The following is a 23,683-nucleotide window of genomic DNA, read 5'->3' as shown; positions in this document are numbered from 1 at the left end:
TTCAGTGTGGAATCCACCCCAGCCTGAAGAATAAAACAGACAGCATCTAGCACCAACTCTAAACCACCCCTGTGGGCACAGGCCACACTGCTTAGGGCCTGTATCAATTTGGACTGCTTTGGGCTTCAACTAAAAGAATACACAGTTAATAGTTGCTTAAACACAAAAGTCTCCATTTTCCCACATACCAAGGAGTCTGGAGGAAGACGGCTGCCGATGTTGGTTCGATGGCTCAGCAATGTGAATACACAGTTAATAGTTGCTTAAACACAAAAGTCTCCATTTTCCCACATACCAAGGAGTCCGGAGGAAGACGGCTGCCGATGTTGGTTCGATGGCTCAGCAATGCCTCCATGGACCGATACTCTGTCTTTCCTCTCGCCAGCCTCACCGCTTGGTCTCTTATCCTCAGCTTTGTTGCCTCGTGACCACAGTATGGCTGCTATGGCTCTGAGCATTTCATCATCTTTACACAACCCCATCCAAGGTAAGAAGAGGCTAAGCAGGAAAAGGGGGTTCTTATTATCAGAGAAAAAAATGTCCTGAGAAGCACCTCTTTATCCATGGCCGGGAATGAGGCACATCATGGCCACTGCTAGCCACAAGGGAGGGTGAGAAGGCAGATATCTTGGATGAAGGCCTGGGGTGGTTACAATAGCCTGAGACTGATCAGTTTATCCCCCAGAGTTGAGCACATTCTGCCTGAACAATATCAGGTGTTGCTTTGCCTCCCACAGATTTGTCACCCCTTTTCCCCTGGGTGACGGAGCCGCCAAAGATTACTCAAAGCCCATCTCTTTCTGAGCAGTGAGAAGCCTCAAAAAGGGGTTAATCTCCCAGAAACCTCAAGAGTGAGGCTTTCCTTCCATTTGGGAAATTAACCACGAATTGGGGTTCTCTTCCCACATTTATTCTTTAGACCAGGAAGTTACAGGAAGAGAACACAGGTGGGGGTTTTGCTAAGTACCATTTAACAAGTTTAACAATAGAAGCTGGCAACATGTAATCAAGTCGATCCACTAAGAAAAACTTGATTTTAGCAAACATTCCTTCTACCTACACAGCTTCTCAGTGTCTTTACATATCAATCAGTAACCTGTCTGTCTTTGAACCAGCAACCTTGCTGTGTTTCAACTCTTTATCTTACAACAGAGACTATATAGCCTGGGGAAATTTTCTGTTTTCTGTAAGGTCAATATTTGAAACTGCAAGGCTTTGGAAAACCGGGCCCTGTGAAGTACATTTGCTTTATGCATTCTCTACGATCAGTCTCCTGTTGGCAAGGCATGAGGAGGTGGACAGTAACAGTGTCAACTAGAGGTCCAGGAATCAGAGAGTCACACAGAGGACAGCTTACCAGGCAAGGCTCTTGATTACAAACCACAGAAGCCATTCCATTGCAGATAGCAGATTCCACTTTGGTGCAAACAACAGAATCCACTTTGTTGCAAACAAATTTCACTCTCTTGCAAACAGCAGGCTCTGGGGGGACCAAAGAATCAGGCTAGGATGCTACCCACCCAGGAACAACACAGCTAGGAGTCCCACACAGCCCACCTCTTGGCAGAGGCTCCACTACAACCACCCCAGCAGAAACAGGCACCCTATCACCGTCACACTTGCCTGTAAGTGATCATCCTCCGCTATGCAGCTGCCAGCTCGCATTGTCCACATTTGCTTTCAGCTCCTGTGCCGTGCATCTGAGTGTAGAAGCCAGGTCATGTGCCTGCAAGGGAGTCTGGGAGTGTGTTTGTCTTCTCTGAGGGAAGGAGGGATGCACAACGTAGGCCAGTGTCTCACTGTGGAGAGATAAGAACACCAGGGAGACTTTCTTTGGCAGTTTTCAAAAGAGCCCTGTGAAGTCCTGACTTGAAGACTCCTGAGGATCAGCCAAGGTGTCCAGCAGAAGCCACGATACTCAGGAGTGGCTGTGACCATGCAGCTCTGGCCATCCCCAGTCAAGAAAGAGGAAAGAAACAGGAGATACCATGAAACATACATTTAAGTCACCGGCTGAGGACTCCCAGAAACACCTGAGTGCAGGACATGAATTGAGCCAGAGAAACTGCACCATACATAAATGGCTGGTACATGGCAGATGCCCCCCAAAAAAACTAAAGTAATTTCCAAAGGATGCAGGAGCCCTGAACTTGGGCCCAGTGGCAAGATGTCATGCTTTTATGTGAAGCTGAGACAGAGACAGGTTTGCATCGTGGATCTGCCACTTACAGTGTTCCCAGTCGTCTGGGATCTCAGACATCACAAAAAATCTGAGATTTCCAGACTTCCACATCTGGAAAACGGAGACAGTGCCAGCTCCTGTAGAGGGTTGCTGTAAGGGACAGTCCCACCACCCAGTCCATTAGTGCAGTAACAGGGAGTCATGCGCTTGAATGTCCAACACTGTGCTTCTCAAGGATGGGAGGAGGACCAGGCAGAGGTGTTTTCAACCTTACAACCCTTCCAAGAGGTTGGAGGCTGTGGCAGGCAGAATTCTGGCCTCATGATCTCCACCACCAGTGTCACTCCCTTGACATCTTACACAGCAAAGGGGACTCTGCACATATAACTAAGTTTACTAACCAGCTCACCTTAAAATAGAGAGATTATCCTGGACTACCTGGTGGGCCCAATGTAATCACATGAGCCATTAAAAGTGGAAGAGAGGGTTGGCCAGTTAGCTCAGTTGGTTAGAGCGTAGTGTTGATAACACCAAGGTCCAGGGTTCTGTCCCTATACCGGCCAGCCACCAATAATAATAATAATAATAATTACAAAGAATAACTTAATAAATAAATAAAAGTAGAAGAGAAAGTGCAGATTTGAAGCACCAGAAAGACTCAAGGTGCTGCCTTTGCTGGCCTTGAGGATGGAGGGGCTCATGACAAGGAAGTGAATTCTGCCAAGTGAGCCTCGAGAGGAACCAGAGCCCCAGGGAGAAACGCAGCCCTGGACGGCACCCTGCCTTGAGCCTGGTGACAGCCTAAGCAGAGAATCCAGCCATGCCTTGCCGGACATCTGACCTACACAACTATCACAATCCATGGGTGATATTTTCAGCTACTAGGTTTGTGGTCATTTGTTACGCAGCAACAGAAAACTAAGACAGGAACCCCCCCCCCTTTCTTTAGTGAGAAACTCTGAGCTCACCCAGCTACAAAGAGAGCAGTGGGACCGATGTTTAAACCCAAGTCCATCTGATTCAGGAGCCCATCCTGTCACCTTCCCATTCAGCCTCTCCAAATGAGGAAACCGAGGCACTGGGCGCATCGCCAGAGTCAGCTCCCCAGCATCTCAGCACAGAGAAGGTGGGATCTGGCTGTGGGGTCCTCATCCTCCCCAGAAGCCCCAACTCACAGCCTGTCTATGTCTATCTGCGTCAGTCCGCTTGGCCTGAATCAGCCATCTGGAGCCCTTGGAGTCACAGCGTTACAGGGAGCCTGGCAAACCTCACCAAGACTGGTCAGCCTCCCGGCTGCAAGATCCTATGTGGAAGAGAAGAGGCCTAAAGGAAGCAAGCCCTGGAGCAAGGCTCAAGGGTGCACCTGGCAGCCTGCAGCTGCTGAGGAAAAGCCCACTGAATGTGGGAAGGGACCTGCAGGGCCCAGAGGTGGCGGAAGATTCCTGGGCAGGGCAGGGAACGGTCCGCTGGCCCTGAGGGACTCCACTTCATGTCCTAGCTTTTCTGATCCAAGCTCAGAATCAGAGGAAACTGTTGCTCCATGAGCCAGATCAGATACGAAGTTCAAAGATGTATTCAGTTCAGCCGACACTGTATTTTAAAAATCAAACAAAAGTCTAATTGAAATGTTTAAAATTGTGAGGTTTCACACTAAAGACCAGATTTTCAACCTCTCTTGAAGAAGCAGAAGCTCTGGCCACACTGGGCCCATCTACCCACATGGCAGCTGTGGGCTGGAGCCGTGTGGCTGCTGTGTCCTCTGATGGTGCAGAACCCCTGGAGTGCCACAGTCTCCACCGCCCCCTATCGCCTTCACCTTGCTGACCTCACCTTCTTTTTTTTTCCTTTTTGTCTTTTTTCGTGCCTGGCAACGGATCGCAACCCTCAGTGTCGCGCCCGTACTGGACCGGGACCGGCAACGGGATCGCAACCCTCGGTGTTGCTCCCGCACCTCGCTCAGCCAGTGAGCGGCCGGTCTGTATGTGGGATCCGAACCCTCGGCGGGAGCGCCACCGCGCTTCCCAAGTGGCACACTGTAGCAGTGCGCCACCGGGCCGGCCCTGACCTCACCTTCTGAGCCCCTGAAGACATTTGTATTGCAATCCCTTGGGCCCAACTGGACTCTATGACCTTACCCTTCTGCACCTGCCCTGCCCAGTCCTGGGGGGCTTTGGGGGAGGGGCCCTGCCAGTGTGATAGAAGCAGGGATGGGAGAAGTAGCAGTTGGGGGCACTGGGATAGAAAGCCAGGTATCTCTTCCAGGCCTGTCTTTGCAGACAGCTGTTCCCAGTGACCCAATTTGGCTAAGAATGCCTGAAAGTCTGTCTGCATCTATCTGCACCAGTCTGCTCAGCCTGAATCAGCCCCTCACTTCCCAGTGTGGGCCTAAGGGCATGAACAAACACATTTTCTCTGCCCTGGTGAGCCTGCGGGTTCCTTGGTGCACCATGGGGCAGCAGCATTTGGCCAAAAGGGCAACTGAGATAGGTGGGAGTGGTCCTGCCCCAATCCCCTGCCCCTTTCCTCCCCTGGGGGCAGCTGCCCACATCCACATGGCACTTTAGGGGGCCCAGCTCCCCACCACCACTACCAGGGCCACTGCTGAGGAAAAGGATCTAAACCCACTTTGTCTCCAGCCCCTGCCTTCTAGGAAACGGCTCTGTAACAGAGGCAGAGGTGACACTGCTCTCATCATGAGCTGAGATGCTGGCGCTGCAATGGAAGTAGACAAGAAATGAGCAGCACAGGGGGAGGAAGGTGGAAAAATTAAATTTTGCATGATCAGCAAGGTCTCAAACAATCGCTTGCCAACTGAAGTGGGTGCCACGTCTATAAGTCATTCTGTTTTATAGACCATTAGGATCTCCAGAGAGAACCTGCATGGAGACCACTGCTTTTTGTTGAAATTAAAATGTCAGAGAAAAAGAAATAGAACAAAACAGGGAATCTGCAATTAATTACCAGGCCATAAAAATTCAATAATCAGGAGGCAGAGCGGCCGCGGGCCCAGAGGTATCAGAGCCAGTGTAACAAGAATGGAATACATTAATCTTTTCAAATTAGTTTTTTAATCTGACGGGGATATATGGTGACATGCCTCCCCTCCCCACCTGCTCCCCCCACCTCCAGTGCTCAGGCCTAAGCGAGGCTGCGGAGGGCGGTGTGGGCTGCCACCACCCGGACCTCCAAACAGGGCAGCAATGGCAGGTCTGTGGCCCCAGCTGCACCCAGGGCCCCCCCCCCCGTGCCAGCTTGCCTGGTGGGGGCACCCAGCCGAGGTCCCAAGGCGCAAGAGGAGCTATGGGTGGTTTTCTCTTTTGGCTAGTGGGGTCGGTGGGTTTAAGAGAGCAAGAGCAGCGTCTGGCGAGTAAGCTTGGCAAGTGGCGAGTCCCTCTGGGCTGTCCTGTCCTCTGGACAACGGGAGTAATCTCAGCCTCACGGGGACGCTGGCTGTGCTGTGCCTGGCACTCAGCAGGTGCTACGTGCCCTACTGCGACTGTGTTTACTGCTGGCGCTGTGGCAGCCACGAGCGCGGGTGCATCTGCTTAGCGCCTGCTGTGTGCCTGCCGTGGGGAGGGAGCGGCCTCAGTCCTCGCCCTGGGGAATGGGACTCACACAGGGCAAAGAGACATTTACAGGGCCAAGCAGGGTGCAGAGGGCCCCAGAGTACCGGGCAGCGAGCTTGTCCTCGCAGCAGGACCGCCGTCCCGGCGGCAGGTCCTAGAAGCCCCGGGAGGACAGGCCCCTCCCCCGCAAGGCCCCGGGTCAGCCCCACCCCCGTCTGTGATTGGCCGGGCCCCGCAGCCCCCGTGCATCCGATGTCCAAGTTTCTCCATCCCCGGACAAGCTGCTCTCTCACCGAGCCCCCAACCAGCCGGCCCGGGCCCCGCTCGAGCCGAGCCCCGCCTGGATGGCCCCGGTGACGCCCAGTGCCCGGCCAGTGCTGTTGCTGAACGGGCTCCTAGGGGACGTCTGCGGAGGAGCAACCTGGAGACCTGTCCTTTGGCTCCTGTTAAATATAACACTTGCAGCCCACTCAGTGCCAGGCCCTGTGGCCGCCCTTCACCTGGATTTCCTCATTTCATCCTGGGAGGTCGGGACTATGAATAATCCCATTTTACAGAGGAGGAAATCCCGGGGCTTGGGTTGCCCACCAGTTCTGTGCGTCCCGCGGTCCCGAAGCCAGCTTCGCGGGGACTGCGGACCGGGACAGCGCCCCTCGCCTCCCCGGAGCCTCCTAATCAGGTCCACCCCAGTGCTCCGGAAACTTTTCTCCGGGCTGTGTCCCCCAAGCCAGGTCCTTCCCTCCTTCAACCTGACACCCTTGGGCAGGTGGCCTACCCTGATTTTCTCAGTCCCTCTCAGCCGTACTCGTTACAATCCTGTAACTTACACTGACCTCCTCCACACACACATAACCACATATGACCTATGATGCCTTCGCAGAAGTGGTGGCGAGGAGGAAGAACCATAGGCAGGAGGGGCATTAGATTTGTCCTCCCGGACCCAGTCCCCTAGACCGCGAGCACCGGAGGGAGAACCAGACCCTCTCGATGCGGGCGCTGCTCCCTGCCGGGCGCAGTTCAGCGCGCGGCCACCAGATGACGCCCGGCTCTCTAGAGCGGGACTTGCAGTAAGGCGATGTGGCCGCCAGATGGTGCCCGAGGCCGCGGCTCCGCTGGCAGTGTCCCGACAAGGTGGAGCCCAGCGGACTGGCGGGTCCGAGTCCGATCCCCCTGGCTCCAGCGCACGTGACCTGCCGCCGTCTCCGGCCGCCTGCACCATGACCCAGCCCGTGCCTCGGCTCTCTGTGCCCGCCGCGCTGGCCCTGGGCTCGGCCGCGCTGGGCGCCGCCTTCGCCACTGGCCTCTTCCTGGGTGAGCAGGGCCGGGCTCCGGCACCCTCCGCAGAGCCCCGCGGGCGGGCGTGGAGGGAGGGCGCGGTGCAGCCCGCGAATTCGCGCGGCTGGTCGCGGCTCAGGTTCACCCCTGGCGCCCCGGATCCCCAGACTCTGACCCAGCACCCTCTCCCCGGCAGGGAGACGGTATCCTTCATGGCGATTCCGGCGACAGCAGCGCCTGCTGCCCCCTGAAGACAGTCCTTTGTGGCAGTATCTGCTGAGCCGCTCCATGAGGGAGCACCCGGCGCTGCGAAGCCTGAGGCTGGTCAGCAGGGATGGGGGCAGGAAAGGGCACCCATCTCCGGCCCGACGCGTCCCACGTGGCTGGGCGTCCTTGGCCTGGGCGGTGGCCTTCTGTGGGTTCCCGGGGTTCCCGGGCCGGGTGCGGTGGGCGTTCTCTGAGGCCCCTCCCCCAGGCCCGCCCTTGGGGGGATCCGAAACCTAGGGCGTGGGTGGGCGGCTGGCTGGGCTGGTGCCACCCTTTCCCCACACACAGCTGACCTTGGAGCAGCCGCAGGGGGATTCCATGATGACCTGTGAGCAGGCCCAGCTACTGGCCAATCTGGCGCGGCTCATCAAGGCCAAGAAGGCGCTGGACCTGGGTAGGGGCGCGCGACCGGGATTACTGGGGGCCGTCCCTGGAATGTTCCCCACCCTGGGCTGATCCTGTCCGTGTCCCCATCCCCAGGCACCTTCACCGGCTACTCCGCCCTGGCGCTGGCCTTGGCGCTGCCGCCGGCCGGGCGCGTGGTGACCTGCGAGGTGGACGCGGGGCCCCCGGAGCTGGGGCGTCCCCTGTGGAAGCAGGTGAGCGGCCCGAGGCCCGAGGCCCCGTCGGCTCCGGGCGAGAGGGCGTGCCGGCTTGACCCCGCTCCTTCCGCAGGCCGAGATGGAGCACAAGATCGACCTTCGGCTGAAGCCCGCCCTGGAGACCCTGGGTGAGCACCGGAGCGGGGAAGGGCTTTGGTGCAATTTCCCAAACAAGTCTGCCGGGCAGGCTTAGGACACTGACAGCCCCCATCCGTATGCGGCCACATGCGGGATGGCAGGGCCGCATCCCTGAGTGGCCGGCGCAGCCCGATGCCGCCCGTCACAGCGCCTGGGCCGGCCTGGCAGGGGCGTGCGGCCTCCGGGACTGCGGACTCAGGCGCATCTGCCCCTTCCTCCCCCGCAAGACGAGCTCCTGGCGGCGGGCGAAGCCGGCACCTTCGACGTGGCGGTGTTGGACGCGGACAAGGAGAACTGCGCCGCCTACTACGAGCGGTGCCTGCAGCTGCTGCGACCCGGAGGCGTGCTCGCCGTCCTCAAGGTAAGGGATGAACCAGGGGGAGAAAGCACTCTCTCCGGCTGGGTCCAGGTCTTTTCCCTTGGCCTCTCCCTATGCCCCCTCCCCCGCAGGACGAGCTCCGGGCGGCGGGCGAAGCCGGCACCTTCGACGTGGCGGTGTTGGACGCGGACAAGGAGAACTGCGCCGCCTACTACGAGCGGTGCCTGCAGCTGCTGCGACCCGGAGGCGTGCTCGCCGTCCTCAAGGTAAGGGATGAACCAGGGGGAGAAAGCACTCTCTCCGGCTGGGTCCAGGTCTTTTCCCTTGGCCTCTCCCTATGCCCCGCCCTTCCTTTGGCTCCTCCTTGTGCCCCGCCCCCGTGCTGCAACCCCGCCCATCATTTGCATGTAGGCTCCTCCCCCCCGCGGGACCCTAGCCCTAGCTCTAGGGCCCCGTTTCCTGCTCAAGCACCTCCCACTGAGGCCCGCCTTCCACGTCCCGGTGGCTCCGCCCCGCGTGATGCCCCACCTCTCCGCAGGTCTTGTGGCGCGGAGAGGTGTTGCAACCTCAGCAGGGGGACGTGGCGACCGAGTGCGTGCGAAACCTAAACGAGCGCATCCGGCGGGACGTCAGGGTCTACATCAGCCTCCTGCCCCTCGGCGACGGCCTCACCTTGGCCTTCAAGATCTAGGGCTGGCCCCTAGCAGGTGGACTCGAGGGAGGGAAACTGGGAACCCCAGGCACTGACCCTGAGTTTTAAATAGACAATAAAACGGAGCTGGGACACACGACCTCCTGAGCCTCCATATGTGGCGCCTAACAGGGAAGGAAGGCCCGGCACAGGCAGCTTCTACAGTGAAAGGGGGCCTTGAAGTCACAGAGGTTCATCCCCTCTCTGGCGCAGTCCAGAGAGCCACCTGGTGCCAGAGCTGTGGCCCGACCGTGGGATCTTCCAGCTGGCAGGAGACAGAATATAGTCTTAACTGACCAGGCCACATGCAATGCGGAGAGAGACCCCAGCTCCTCAGGATGCGGGCTTGTCTCCCTCCCACAGGGCAGGTGAAGTTCCTGTTCAGTGCAGCTGGGACTGGTGAGGAGATCACGTCCAGGATCTGACCATGGGAAAGAGGACTTGCAAGGGACCAGGGTTGTCACGTACTTTTGTAGGTTATGCCAGTTCTGCTGGTGGTTTGCCCATGTTTCCACAGAACTGTTGGCTCCCCAGCCTCACCTCTGCAGTGGAAGCCCTGATCAAGTGGACATCACTTCTGAGAACCAGGCAACTTGGCCTAGACCCAACGACCTCAAGGTTGACTTGAGTATATATCTTGCCCTTCCCTCACCCCAAATCCTGAAGGAAGGTGAGGGGGCTCACTGGCCAGGGAGGTGTTAAGCAGCAGGCCAACAGGTGGCAGGCCATCAGTACGGCAGGTTTAGCATGTTCCCTAGAGGACCATGAAGAGCACTTTTCTCCAGCACCATCTAGGGAGGTGGAGAGGGAGCCAGGTTTTGAGTACCTTCAAGCCAGGTGCTTTACTTCTCATTTAAATCCCTCCAATCCCATAGGAAGATTTTATCTCCAGGTCACAGATGAAGATCAGGTTTTCTACTAACACTGCCTTGGGCTTAAATGGCACTAGACTGGAATACAGTAGGCTTTGCCAACACCTGATGTGTTGCCTGGCTGGTAGAAGTGCACCTGGAAGCTGCTGGAAGGCGGCCATAGGAGACACAAATCCACAGCTAGTGACTTTCATAATCCCACAGTTTCTGGGATATACCTTGAGTTTGGGACAATCCCGACAATCCTCTGGGCTCTGGCTGTAAATCTACCCTTTTATCTCTAACTCATAAAAGCACATTAGGACGCAGAAGGGTAAATAGGTCCAATTTAAGTACATCCTTGACAAAACTGGTAACTCACTCATGCCACACCTCAGTCCAGATTACTGCGCCCGGTTAACTCCAGCCACAGCATGGGGGGCCACTAGTTAGCTAAGGGTAGCAGGCCACCCAGGGGAACTCAAGGGTCAGCAGTCCCCAAGACCAGGCTTCCTCCCTGTGAGCACCCTAGTGGTTTGCAGTTTGACAGTTGTCTGCTGGTCGACATCACACTTCTCACATGTACCCCAAGGACAAGAGTTGCTTTCACAACTGGCTTGCACCTCTCCATCAGTCCCAGGCTTCCTCCCTGTGAGCACCCTAGTGGTTTGCAGTTTGACAGTTGTCTGCTGGTCGACTTCACACTTCTCACATGTACCCCAAGGACAAGAGTTGCTTTCACAACTGGCTTGCACCTCTCCATCAGTCTGTCTTCTTACCTAGCAATAAGTCCTGACTCAAACAACTTGGTTCAAATTCCAACCTTCTGCCATTGTCATGTGTGTCTGGGGAGGGCCTTTTGGAGAACCCATCTTCTGATTCATGTGGGCCATTCCAGCCAGTCCCTCAGAACACAGCAGGACCAGAAGGGTCCTTTATGCCCCCAGTCACTCTGTGTGGAGAGCTTGCTTGAGTTCTAATCTCTCAGCAGATTCTTGACCTGGAATTTTTTAGCATGTATCATTTCTTGGGTGATGAGTCCCAAATGATTCTGTTTTCTTCTGTTCTCTCTCAAGCTTCAAACTGTACAGGGGTACTTCAAAAAGCTTATAGAATAATGAATTAAAATGTGAATATTTACACGAACTTTTTGAAGACCCCTTCATACTTCAGGTCTAATATAACAGATTTGTTGAACAAATCTCCCCCCTTCTCTAACCTTTGGCCATATCCTTCAAACTGTGTCTTCCCATCAGAAAACTTATTTTCATACTTTTGCAACCAGAGTCACCTATTAATGTCTATCAGTCATGCCCAGATGAAAGCCAATGAATACACAGCCTGAAGAGGCTGCCTCTGGCCTCGTACTGAGGCCCAGCTTTTCAGTGTCTGCCTGGAAAGAAATGACTAGTGACCTCTCACTAGGGCCCATATACTCCCCTCTCACAGTCCCTATGGTTACTGACACTGTCGACACCTCACTCCACTTCCCTACACCTAGACCCATCCTGTCAAAACAGGGCCTAACTCATTTTCTGCAGCAACAGCTCACAGAGGTGTGTGCATGTATAACTTTCCACACCAGCCCTTCATGTTCCTTTCTTCACCACTTACTCTCCAACCCTTCCTGGGGTTAAAAATGACACAATTTACACAAACTTACAAACTGAAGAGTGTAAAAGCATGTATCCTCTTATTTTATTGTAGTCTTTAAAAGCTCATGGAATTATTTTAGAGACACAGAGGACTTCATGGCACACATTTAAGTAAAGAGCAAAATGCTCACCGGAAAAATAAAGTTAGCTAGATACCTGGGAGATCTGACCCTAGCTGGCAAATTGTTAACTCTGCAAATACTTGGAACCATTAATTATGTATACTAGTTTTATCCATATTTTATAATGTTCTGGGATACCAAAAGTAATTCTAAGGATGGCTGAATTTAACAAAAACTAACCTCATCTTAAAACATCCACTGATCCATCTCATTCAATGGCAATATTCAGTGTTAAAAGGAACATAAAAACAAACATGCACACAACTGCACAGTTTTCATAAAGGTCTATTTCATTATCGGTGGGTAGCGCATTAAACAGTTAAATACATTAAATAATGTATAGGTGACTGCACAACTGCAGCATTGGTAACTAGATAGATAACCAATTCAACTAGAAACAAGCTAACAAGTAACTGTCTAAATATTTAAAATACAGCTCTTGTTTAGATCATCCTTTGTTTTGATCACCTTCTTGAGGGGGAAAAAAAGCCTGCTGGTCACAATGGAAATATATTAAGGCCAAATCTTCTGATATCCATTCCCAGAGGTTTCTTTCAGCTGGATTAAGCCTCCAACTCCAGGGCAAGCCCAAGTTTGTGGCCTCCAGCATTAATGCTCTTCCCATCTACCAGGGCAGACAGTGTAAGCTTCACACCTGTAAACAAAAGCAAACAACCATGATGTGCCTGATCAGCCCAGAGCCTGTAAGCCCACTTCTTCGCCTGCAAGTTGTCCTAGTGCCAGCCACCAGAAGGAGCTTGGACATATCTGAGCCACCATAAGAAGTAGGCTGGAAAGTCACCATCCTAGATAAGGTACCAAGTCACATAGCATAAAAACATTAATAATAAATAATAAGTTCAAAGTGTTCTAGAATATACAATAATGTTCAATATACTATCCAGACTAAAAGAGACTAGAAAAACAATCAAGATTGGATGCTAGAAAGGAAGAACTACAAAAAAGAGACCTTTGGGGACAAGTGGGAAAATCTGAATTTAGACTACATATTAGGATTACTAAATTAATGTGAATTTTCTTAGATGTGACAATGGTACTGTGGTTATGAAGAAAATTATCTTCCTCTTAGGATATGCACACTAGAGCTGATGTGTCTATATGTCTGCAGAACATATTCTTAAAAAGCATATATAAACAAGGGGTTATATGTACAGACAGAGAAAACGAATGTGGTAAACGTTAGTAATTGGTCAATGTGGGGAAAGGTTATAGGGATGTTCACTGTACCACTCTTTTGCTTTTGCTTTAAGTTTCAAAATAGTCAAAAAAAAGTTTGAGGGCAAAATCCCTATTTGGAGGGGAAAAAAGTTCCCAGTACTTTAGAACCTTGGCTAGCAAATGGTCCAAGAACCAGCTACACTGGCATCACCTGGGAGTTCTTTAGAAATACAGAACCGCCATTCCAGACCTATAGGTGCAGAATCTGCATTTTAACAAGACTCCTGAGAGGATTCATGTATACACTGAAGTTTGAGAAGTGCTGCTCTAGAAAACACAGCAAGGTTCAAAATACTATGTAAATAAGACTATAGAGACAGAACCACCAAAGCAATGAGTGAAATTTGATTAACAAAATAAAAATTACAAGAGATTTCAGATACAAGTGAAGAAACCGAATAGGAAATGGGTATTAAATAATAGTAAGGAATCCCTGCAATCTTATTAGGTGTGACAGTATTGTGGTTATGAAGGAGAACAGGAGAAGGTCCTTATTCTTAGAAGCATCTGGGGAAGTGTCATGATAGGTGCAACTTCCAACCGGCCCAGCAAAACAAAAAAGGAAAAGAAAAGAAAAAATTGTAGCAAAAGGTAAATTTTTAAAATGCCATCAAAATAATCCTTTAGGGGGCCGGCCCGGTGGCACACTGGATAGTGCGCCGCTTGGGAAGCGCGGCGGCGCTCCCGCCCGAGGGTTCGGATCCCACATACAGACCGGTTCCCGCTCACTGGCTGAGCGAGGCGTGGGAGCAATGCCGAGGGTTGCAATCCCGTTGCCGGTCCCCGGTCCGGTACGGGGGCAACACTGTGGGTTGCGATCCGTTGCCGGACACGGAAAAAAGACAAAAAAAAAAAAAAAGTCCTTTAGGGGCTAGCCCATGGCCCACTTAGGAGAGTGTGGTGCTGATAACACCAAGGCCACGGGTTCGGATCCCTATATAGGGATGGCCAGTTGAGCTCACTTGGGAGAGCGTGGTGCTGACACCAAGTCAAGGGTTAAGATCCCCTTACCGGTTACCTTTTTTAAAAAAACAAAAAACAATCCTACTTTATCAAGAATACTTACCAGGCCTCAGAGTCTGAGTGTAGCCCACTCCAATTAAACTAGAGTTGTTGACTTTTGCCTAAAATAAAATTCAAAAACTGTAAGACAAATTTTTGAATGGAGAGACAAACCCCCAGCATGTTTTTCCCTGTCATGCAATTATGACATATTCAGCATTTTTGTTCACATCAGATAACAAAATTTAATTACCATAATATTAAGCCAAACAAAAACCGCATGCCTCAATTCAAAACAATACTCTTGCTATCCATTGGTATATATCCACAGACCCCAAATTGTCCATACAGGCACAAGAATCTAAGCACTCTCATAAAAATCATCCTTGCTGAGTCTAGACTCGCACAACAAAACTAGGCCAAAATGTGGCTAATGAAGTCCACCAGGCTCACTAGAGATGACACACACCAACTTGAAGTGTAGGATGTTAAATTTAAATTCATGACTAAGACACACACTACTACTTTCAGGCCTCTTCCTAAAGAATCAAAACTACGAATGTTTAAATAAACTCCAGTGTGGTGCTGATAACACCAAGGTCATGGGTTCGGATCCTCTATAGGGATGGCCAGTTCGCTCACTGGCTGAGCGTGGTGCTGACAACACCAAGTCAAGGGTAAAGATCCCCTTACTGGTAAAAATAAATAAATAAATAAATAATAAAAATTAAAAAGCTCCAAATGACAAATACTTCCTCTGAAGAATCGGATCAAATAACAATCCTTTACCTCACATTCTCACCGCTCTCATCAGTGCCGTTGGGTTCTGGCTGTGTGTAAGGAGACCGTGCTTGAGAGGAGGTCCAACAGGACATCATTTACCAATCCAGACCCCTGCCTTCCTTGCACAATCCTAACATTTTAGGATTTAGTCATAGGCCATCAAGGGCTAAAAGAAACCTGGAGACCAACACATGGTAAGAAGCTCCTTCTAAGGGCTGGCCAGTTAGCTCAGTTGGTTAGAGTGCAGCCTTATAACCCCAAGGTCATAGGTCCAGATCCCTGTACCAGCCAGCCACGAAAAAAAAAAAAAGAAGCTCCTTCTAGCTCCATTCTCTACCACCACTAACAGTAATATTAAGCCACATTAGGTGCCTATAGCTGTAAATAAGGACACCTTGCCCAATCTCCGGGGCCTGGGTTGCCTAGCCAGGCAACTTCTCTCTTAAGCATTCTCAGGGCTATGGTATAAAGGTAACAAACAGCCTCTCTCAGCAAAACAGATTTGGAAATGATTTAATGTTTATATTCATGTAATGTGTAACATCAAAACAGCCTGATCCCGAGAAAGAAATGAAGTAACTGTACAGGCAAAAGGCACATACACAGCACTGGTATTTACTTGGTACTACAGCCAAGTCCTCATGAGCCACAATGTCTAAGGAAGAAATGATCACTGATGACCATCTTTTTGCCCAATAACTTAAGAGCCTCAGACAGTTGAATACAAGTTCCTATTATTTAACAGTAGGAGTCAACCATGAAACTGTGATAGGAATTAGTAGAAAAAAAACACACTAGTTTCTCCCACTGTATTCTCACAACACAACGTGTGGTGATTTTTCCACACAGCAAGCAAGCAATTCTGCAGGAGACACCAGCTGGGTATCCTATAATTGAATACAATTCCAACACTATCTACCAGGAGATAAAGTCAGATTCCCACAAGTTGAGGGCTCGGTCCCACAAGACTGCCCCCAACTTCCAATGCCAATCACAAGCTCCAAGTTGTTTTACCTGTGCTTCTGACCAACCGACTATAAATCAGGTTCCCACAACCTCTTCCTTGGGTTCGATTTATTTGCTAGAGCAGCTCACAGAACTCAGGGATACACTTACTTACTTTTACCAGTTTACTATAAAGCATATTTTAAAGAATACAAATGAACAGCCAGACTAAGAGATACACAGGGCGAGGTACAGAGGGTCCAGAGCGCAGAAGCTTCCTTCCCCTGGAGTTGGGGTGTGTCACCCTCCCTGCATGATTGATTAAATCATTGGCCACTGGTGATCAGCTAAACCTTCAGCCCCTGGAGGTGGGGGGTGGGGCTATGAGTTCCAAAACTCAGAGCACAGGATTGGTTCCCTAGGCAACCAGCATCCCATCTGGTGGTTAACTAGGTACAGTCCAAAACTCACCTGATTAACAAACTCAGGCATGGTTGAAGGGGGTTTATCATAAGAGTTATTTATGTGATGAGGTTAAATCTTACTAACATCACTTGCATCACACCATTTCATAGTACATCATGGTTCAATTTCCTTACAGATCAGTAAGAACTACAGAGGTAATTGCTTTGCTTTCCCCACCAGAACCTACCCTTGCCTATTTGTCCATTTTTATCCTGATTAATCTGCCTATTGCCCCAGGCACTTTCAGATCAGATTTCTCATTGTAATCTCAGTCTTCTGACTTTCACTTTCACTCCAAATGGGTAAACACAGCAAACTTGTTGGGAGACCAGCAGAAACTCCCTTTTGTCCACCCAGCTTTCCACAGTGTTTATTAACACCTTTGTTTTAACCCCATCAATTTCCATTTTATTTGTCCTATTTCTTAACCATCTAAAGATTCCTACCCTTCTGGGATGAGTCTCATGACTTTCCCTTTTCTTTTTCCTCTCAGTTTCACTACTATCAATGTTTTCTTTATTCACCTCATTTCTTACTAACCTTTAAAGATTTCTATCTTCCTGGGACAAATCCTTTGACTCTCCCCTCTGCCTTTCACCATTCTCTTAATTAACCTAAAGTTTTTATTAGCATCTGTAAGACCCATGAAGGGAAGGAGAGACAACAAATTTGAACTATTCTTGAACATCTTTTGGTTTTGCAGCATTAAGGTCATATAGTGTATCCACGTTAAAGGGGCGTCCTTAACCACAGCATTTTCCATGACCTAGGCAACAGTCATACACAGCAGCAGGTGAATATCCAGTCACCATAACACCAGTCCCACAAGGCTTGCATAGGAAGCATATCAGCTGCTCCATCTGGGGTTTTCCACTTTGCATTTACAGGCAGAGTTGGGCAGTTCCCTACTCTGGATAAACTCTATACAGTGGCTTTTATCCAGTCCACCAGGCTGGCCATTCCCTCAGAAATAACTTCCAGTGTGTCTGGATCATGTAGAGCCATCTGCGATTGTTCTATAGTGAGCTGTGGGTCTTGCATAACCCAAAACAAACTCTTCTACTCTGCAGCATTTAGAACCAAAGATACTGCTCCCAAATTAGTTACTCTCAGAATCCACTTTAGTAAAGGCTCCTCAGGAAGCTGATGATACCAATCTACAAAAGCAAACAATTCCTTCACACTATAACCTCTGGTTTCAGTAGTTTCTTGGTTTTGCCCTTCCCCTACATTGATACCCCTCTTGGTAACCACAGGTCTCAGAGGTACTTTCTGTGTTGTCCCAGCATAATTTTTCCCTTGGGGGTGGCTTGGAGGCTGGAGAGTAAAGCTCAGACTGACAGAAATGTGAGCTTGGTCTAGCATCAAGGTCCGACACAGCATTGTTTTACTTCCATTTTATCTATCACAGGTAACAATAACCAAGGGATTATATATTTTGCTTTTTTCTTATTACTTGGCATTTCTTCACGCATCCAGTGAACCAACTCCCTGAGAGGTGGATCTACCTCTAAATTCCACTGGTAACGTTTACGTTTAATAACTGATTGCAGCATAGCTGCTGCTCATTACCAAGGGTGACCACATGGCCATCCAAGAATCAGAAGTTCTTCACCTCCCACCCTTTTATCCTTTTTCTTCCCAAACCACACATTCCTGTGAGCCAGGGCCATTCTAGAAATCCTGATTCTGAATTCTGCGAGGATATAGGAAAAAAACAAGCTCAGTTTCTCCTACTATACTCTCATAACTGTGGCCAAATGTGTGGGAATTTCCCCACAAACCAAGCAAGCAATCAGCTCGGCAGCAGACACCAACTGGGTGTCCTGTAATTCAATTCCGACACTATCTACCTGGAGATACAGCCAGATCCCACAGTTTAAGGGCTCAATCCCATAACACCGACCCACACTTCCAATGCCAATCAAAAGCCCTGGTCATTTTACCGGTGCTTCTGACCAACCAACTACAAATCAGGGTTCCTGTGGTTCCCACTATCCCTTCCTCAGGTTCAATTAGTTTGCTAGAGTGGCTCACAGAACTCAGGGAAACACTTTACTTTGACTGATTTATTGTGAAGGATATTACAAAGGATACACATGAAGATATGCACAGGGTGAGGAATGGCAGAAGGGGCCTGGCTGCCGTGCCCTCCCCTGGTGCACCGCCCTCCAGAGACCTCCACGCGTTCAGCTGTCCGGAAGCTCTTCAAACCCTGTTCTTTAGAGTATTTATGAGGCTTCATTACATAAGTTTAATAATGATTGATTAAACCACGGGCCATGGGTAATCAACTTAACCTGCAGCCCCTCACTCCTCCCCAGAGGTTGGGGGGTGAAGATGAAATTCCCAACCCTTTAATTCTGCCTTTATAGTGACCAAACCCCATCCTGAAGATACTTAGGGGCACCAGCCATCAGTCAACTCATTAGTATACAAAAAGACACATCATTTCGGAGATTCTAAGAACTTTAAGATGTATTTCACAATACCACAAGGAGCACTAAGCAATGCTTCCAGGTTCAACTGGATTGAGGCAATGGCAGCACTTAGGTGGAAAATGCTAGATTGCCTCTAACCAATTCTCAGGAGTCACTCAATGGCACACAGATCCCAAGCTGCCTTCCCATTTTAGACTATGAACTGCTAGTAGCTGCAAGATGCTTCTTCCACAGACATTGTATCTGTGATGGTGCCACAGATACACATTTGAAGAGAACAGCAATGCAACTACCAAAGAACAGTGCGCTGGTGAATCCTGAGGTTTTTATTGTTATAGTACAGTTAGAAACAGAAGGGAAAAACTAATGAATCACTGCCTTGCCAAAGGGAAAAAGCATTCAGGGTGCTTCTCGTTCTCTCTGATTACAACTGTGCTAAGATAAAACAAGAATAGGGCTAAAACTAAACTGCCTAAATTATCAAAACATAATGTCCTCAGGAATGAAGAACACTTTATGTAACAGAAATAACTCTCATGCATGGTTTAACTTTCTTTCCCTCCTGGTACATACAGTACAGGCAGTTCCTGACCTATAAGCAACTGACACACAGGAACAGCTGCTGATCTGCCTGAAACTGAAGCCAGCCCCTCTTCACCTTCATTCACACTGCACTCCTTCCTACCTCAACCCACTATGACTGAAGGAATAAACAGCAGAAAGAACCTAAAGACAGAAGGGTTCAGATCCCCATACACCCGCCAGTCACCAAAAAAAAAAAGACAGAATAGAAACAGCCTAAGAACAGGACTAAGATGGCCGACCATCCCAATCTGCTTGGGATTGGAAGTGGGAAGAGGGAGTCGTCGGGATGCAGCACTTTTAGGGGATAGTCCCGGGCAAAATGGGATACACTACTCACACCAGACAAGACTGAAATAAAAAAACATGCGGTCCAGTCCTAACTAACCCTAGCAGTGGTGTAGCTCCTTTCCCTCACCAAGCTTCAGTTTCTTTACCTGCAAAATGGCACGTGTACCAATGACCTCAGATTAAATCTGAAGATATTTTGTAAAACATAAAAAGACAAAATCAAATTAAGAATTAAAGTACGGGGCCGGCCTGTGGCTCACTCGGGAGAGTGCGGTGCTGATAACACCAAGGCCGCGGGTTCGGATCCCATATAGGGATGGCCGGTTAGCTCACTGGCTGAATGTGGTGCTGACAACACCAAGTCAAGGGTTAAGATCCCCTTACCGGTCATCTTTAAAAAAAAAAGAATTAAAGTACTATTATTTCCCAATACAGGTAAGAACTACCCAGGGCCTAAAACATTGGCTATCCTTGGGCTTAGACAAGCTTGGGGCTCAGCATTACCAATACTAATTCAGCAGCTATTATGGTTAAACAAACTCAGCCTGGCCTGGAAATCAAACCTCTTACACTGTCTCACTAGGAAAAGTAGCATTCCAAATTCTAACCCCAAAATTGTGGATTGTGTGAATCACATTTCAAATTTTCAACACAATTCAATATACCCAAAGATTAATTCCCAAAACCAAAAATCTCATTTTAAAAAAATTTTATCAAATATACAATGTAGTTGATTTTCGTGTCCCTTTACCCATTCCTCCCTCCCCCTTCCCTCTCCCCCCTCCCACCCATCAACATCTTATCTGCTCACTTGTCTTAACAAGTTCAAGGAATTGCAATTGTTGTGTCTTCTTCCCTATTCCACTCCCCAGTTTGTTTGTGTATTTATTTATTTTTAGCTTCCACAAATAAGTGAGAACGTGTAGTATTCCTCCTTCTGTGCCTGACTTAATTCCAAAAACCCCATTCTAAGCCCACAGAAGTACTCACACGGGCCGGCCTGTGGCTCACTCGGGAGAGTGCGGTGCTGATAACACCAAGGCCACGGGTTCGGATCCCATATAGGGATGGCCGGTTAGCTCACTGAGTGAGCGTGGTACTGACAACACCAAGTCAAGGGTTAAGATCCCCTTACCGGTCATCTTTAAAAAAAAAAAAAGAAGTACTCACAGAAATGGAAGCAGTGGGATCCAACTGATATTTAGCTGCAATCCCAAAACGAGTACAGTTGGTACCTGATGTCCAAGCAAGGTTTACTGAAGTGTCAAGATCTTCACATACTTTCTGATAAATTGATCCTCCAAATTCTGTCCCATCATTGCTGTAAGATATTTTAAATTAGTAAATCTGGAATAGACAATGTCATAACGTCTAAGGCATAGGCTGATATTGTAGCATTACATTTAAATAAGCCATTGCTCACATGGGTCTTTAGTGTTCCACTGAAAACTTGAAAGTTTTAGAAGGTCTTTTCCCAGACTGTACCCAATACAGGGATTAGTAAAATAAATACAGTTCATCTATCTGGTGGAATTACCATACCATCACTAACTTTACAACAATCATGTTGTAAAATACATAATGATAAAGGAAAATTATCAAAATGCATGAAATAGGGGGAAAGGGTTATAAAACAGCCTTTGGGGTATGTATTTTATATATACACACACACATATATAAAAGGTGAGACACCAAAACATTAACAAAGATTATACATCTAGTTGGAAGGACTATGGGAAAGTTGGTTTTCTTTTCTGTGTTTCTGTTATTTACTAATGCGTTGTTTTTATAACGGAAAAAAGAAATTTAAGTTCTTTCTATATATCTATCCTATTTGGGTTAGGTAAAAACCATACATTTTAGGCAAATTCTATCAAATCAGCAACCCACACATCCAAGGTGATTAAGTCAAATGAATGCACTGGTAGGAGTCTGCCAATGTCTAAAGCCTCTTCCAAAAAAACAAAAGCACATGAATCCTCATATGAAATGAACACTTACTCTCTCAACACCTAAAGTCAGACTAACATTTTTTACTTTATGCTTTCAAGGGGCACTCTAGAAATGCCCAAGAATGACTTCTTTTTTACATTAAGAAAAACCCTTTTCAGGCCGGCCCGTGGCTCACTCGGTAGAGTGCAGTGCTGATAACACCAAGGCCACGGGTTCGGATCCTACATAGGGATGGCCGGTTAGCTCACTGGCTGAGCGTGGTGCTGACAACACCAAGCTAAGGGTTGAGATCCCCTTACCAGTCATCTTTAAAAAAAAAAAAACAAAAAAAAACCCTTTGGGTTATACTAATTAGAGATGACACGAGACACCAAACACCTTTCTCTAAGAGCCTTCATCACAATATCCTACAAAAGAAATACTTACACATTAGTGTGTAGCTGGAAGTCCCCAGTCCTGTAGCCCACTGCAAAGTTATTCCTTGTCAGCTTTGATTTGGCACTGTCAAAGGTCATCTGGTAACCAGCAAGCCAGCCCTCATAACCAAAGACAGCTGAACCATGGATTGCAGGTCCAGCAAAATCAAAGTCAACATCACAACCAAGGTTTATACACTCCCTCTTGTAAGAGGACTTGATTTTACCACTTTTCTTTCTGGAAAAAGAACAAACTGACTTAAAACTGATGCCAGTGGGACAGATTTATATACATAACTTCTGCACAGAGGGCACAAAACAGACTTAAATGAACTGCAGTATGACCAAGAAGTAAAAGAAGCAGCAACACAATTACAGGGTTAAAAAATGGCTCAATGAACTAAAGATAAGGCACAAGGGGTAACTAGACTGCCTCCATCGTAGGAAGACTGCTTTGCAGAACTGGCAATCAGTCACAAAACACGTTAATTACCCAAGTTAGTGCCACAATGAAGAGGCAAATTTTTGAAGGCAAGTCAATGATAGCAAGCAATGTTCCAAAAGCAAAAACACAAGGCTGCTTAGTAAGCTATCAAACAGTAAATGTGCATCTTTCCTAAATACACAAGACTGCTTTTAAATTTAATACTGTTAAAAGTGTCCATGCTTACCCTGTGTTTGGTGAGAAGGTAGTATCAAATGTCAGTTTCAAACCTTGACAAATCTATTTTGAAAGAAAAAAAATTTTGTTTTTTCAGCTTTATTTCCTTTTTGAAATACAAAACTAAAAACTAATACTGAAGCATATTTTCAAAATGTTACCTGGTCTTCAATTGCAATTTCTGTTCCCAGAGTGTTATCAGTGTTCCATTTTTCTGTGAAAGTCAGACCATACTCACACCATTTATATTTGGTCTCCAAGGTCCCAGTAACTTTACCAGTGTCTGTATTAGATGAACCAGATGTTGAGAATTCCTAATGAGACAATAAATAACTTCATGAACCTGCTAGTAAGCCTACAAGAATCCACTGCCTAACTTACACAAACAAAAAAACCTACTGAAACATTGGTAATGTCACTAATCCTCCTTTTTCTAGCTTCCTGAACTCTCATAACCCTGTGCACTGTGCTACTCTCTAAGCTTCTACAGGAGTGACAAATCAGCCTTTAAGTAGCCGAATGCCACCTTACTTACAGCTGACATGTTCAACCAATCAATCGCAAGTTAGCCTGTAGCTAATTCTCAAGTGAATAACAAACTGTACACCTTTTAAGGAAACTTCTGCTAAGGCAATGTTATTTCAGATTCAGAAATCAATGGGGAAAAACATAGATGTTTTCGCACTACATGCAATCTACCTGATATTGAATAAAACACTAAATATGTTCATCACAGATTAAAATCATTAAAATCACTAATCATTAAAAACACTCATCATTATTGGGGCCGGCCCGTGGCTCACTCGGTAGAGTGCGGTGCTGATAACACCAAGGCCACGGGTTCGGATCCTATATAGGGATGGCCGGTTTGCTCACTGGCTGAGCGTGGTGCTGACAACACCAAGCCAAGGGTTGAGATCCCCTTACCGGTCATCTTTTTTAAAAAAAAAAAAAAAAAAAAAAAATTTCAAGAAACATTTCCTAATAGTCTCAGTTGTTGTGAACTCTGATTATAATGATGAGTGTTTTTTTTTTTTTTTTTTTTTTTAAAAAAGATGACCGGTAAGGGGATCTCAACCCTTGGCTTGGTGTTGTCAGCACCACGCTCAGCCAGTGAGCAAACCGGCCATCCCTATATAGGATCCGAACCCGTGGCCTTGGTGTTATCAGCACCGCACTCTACCGAGTGAGCCGCGGGCCGGCCCCAATAATGATGAGTGTTTTTTTTTTTTTTTTT

General features: G+C 48.3%; 2 protein-coding genes across 2 annotated transcripts in view; one reads left to right on the top strand and one right to left on the bottom strand.

The window, feature by feature from the left end:
- Positions 1–6,840: 6,840 nt before the first annotated feature.
- On the top strand, positions 6,841–9,130 carry COMTD1 (catechol-O-methyltransferase domain containing 1). The gene is made up of 7 exons (XM_008590021.1): positions 6,841–7,059; positions 7,220–7,347; positions 7,579–7,684; positions 7,771–7,889; positions 7,966–8,020; positions 8,258–8,391; positions 8,888–9,130. The coding sequence occupies exons 1-7, from the start codon at positions 6,966–6,968 to the stop codon at positions 9,038–9,040; spliced, it is 789 nt and encodes a 262-aa protein (XP_008588243.1). The 5' UTR covers positions 6,841–6,965; the 3' UTR covers positions 9,041–9,130.
- Positions 9,131–11,562: 2,432 nt separating this feature from the next.
- VDAC2 (voltage-dependent anion channel 2) overlaps positions 11,563–23,683 on the bottom strand; it is an 18,171-nt gene continuing 6,050 nt past the window's right edge. Inside the window, exons 5-10 of the mRNA XM_008590020.1 lie at positions 22,608–22,760; positions 22,457–22,509; positions 21,796–22,023; positions 20,587–20,737; positions 13,974–14,031; positions 11,563–12,323 (exon numbers count right to left, since the gene is read on the bottom strand). Coding sequence (XP_008588242.1) covers positions 12,232–12,323; positions 13,974–14,031; positions 20,587–20,737; positions 21,796–22,023; positions 22,457–22,509; positions 22,608–22,760 — 735 coding nt within the window. The 3' untranslated portion in view covers positions 11,563–12,231. The remainder of the gene's footprint in view (positions 12,324–13,973; positions 14,032–20,586; positions 20,738–21,795; positions 22,024–22,456; positions 22,510–22,607; positions 22,761–23,683) is intronic.

This window comes from Galeopterus variegatus, unplaced genomic scaffold (genome assembly GCF_000696425.1).
Source record: "Galeopterus variegatus unplaced genomic scaffold, G_variegatus-3.0.2 Scaffold5811, whole genome shotgun sequence".
In the NCBI taxonomy this organism is placed as follows: domain Eukaryota; kingdom Metazoa; phylum Chordata; class Mammalia; order Dermoptera; family Cynocephalidae; genus Galeopterus; species Galeopterus variegatus.
Note: the sequence above shows the minus strand (reverse complement) of the source record. Positions and strands in the feature narration are given on the sequence as shown.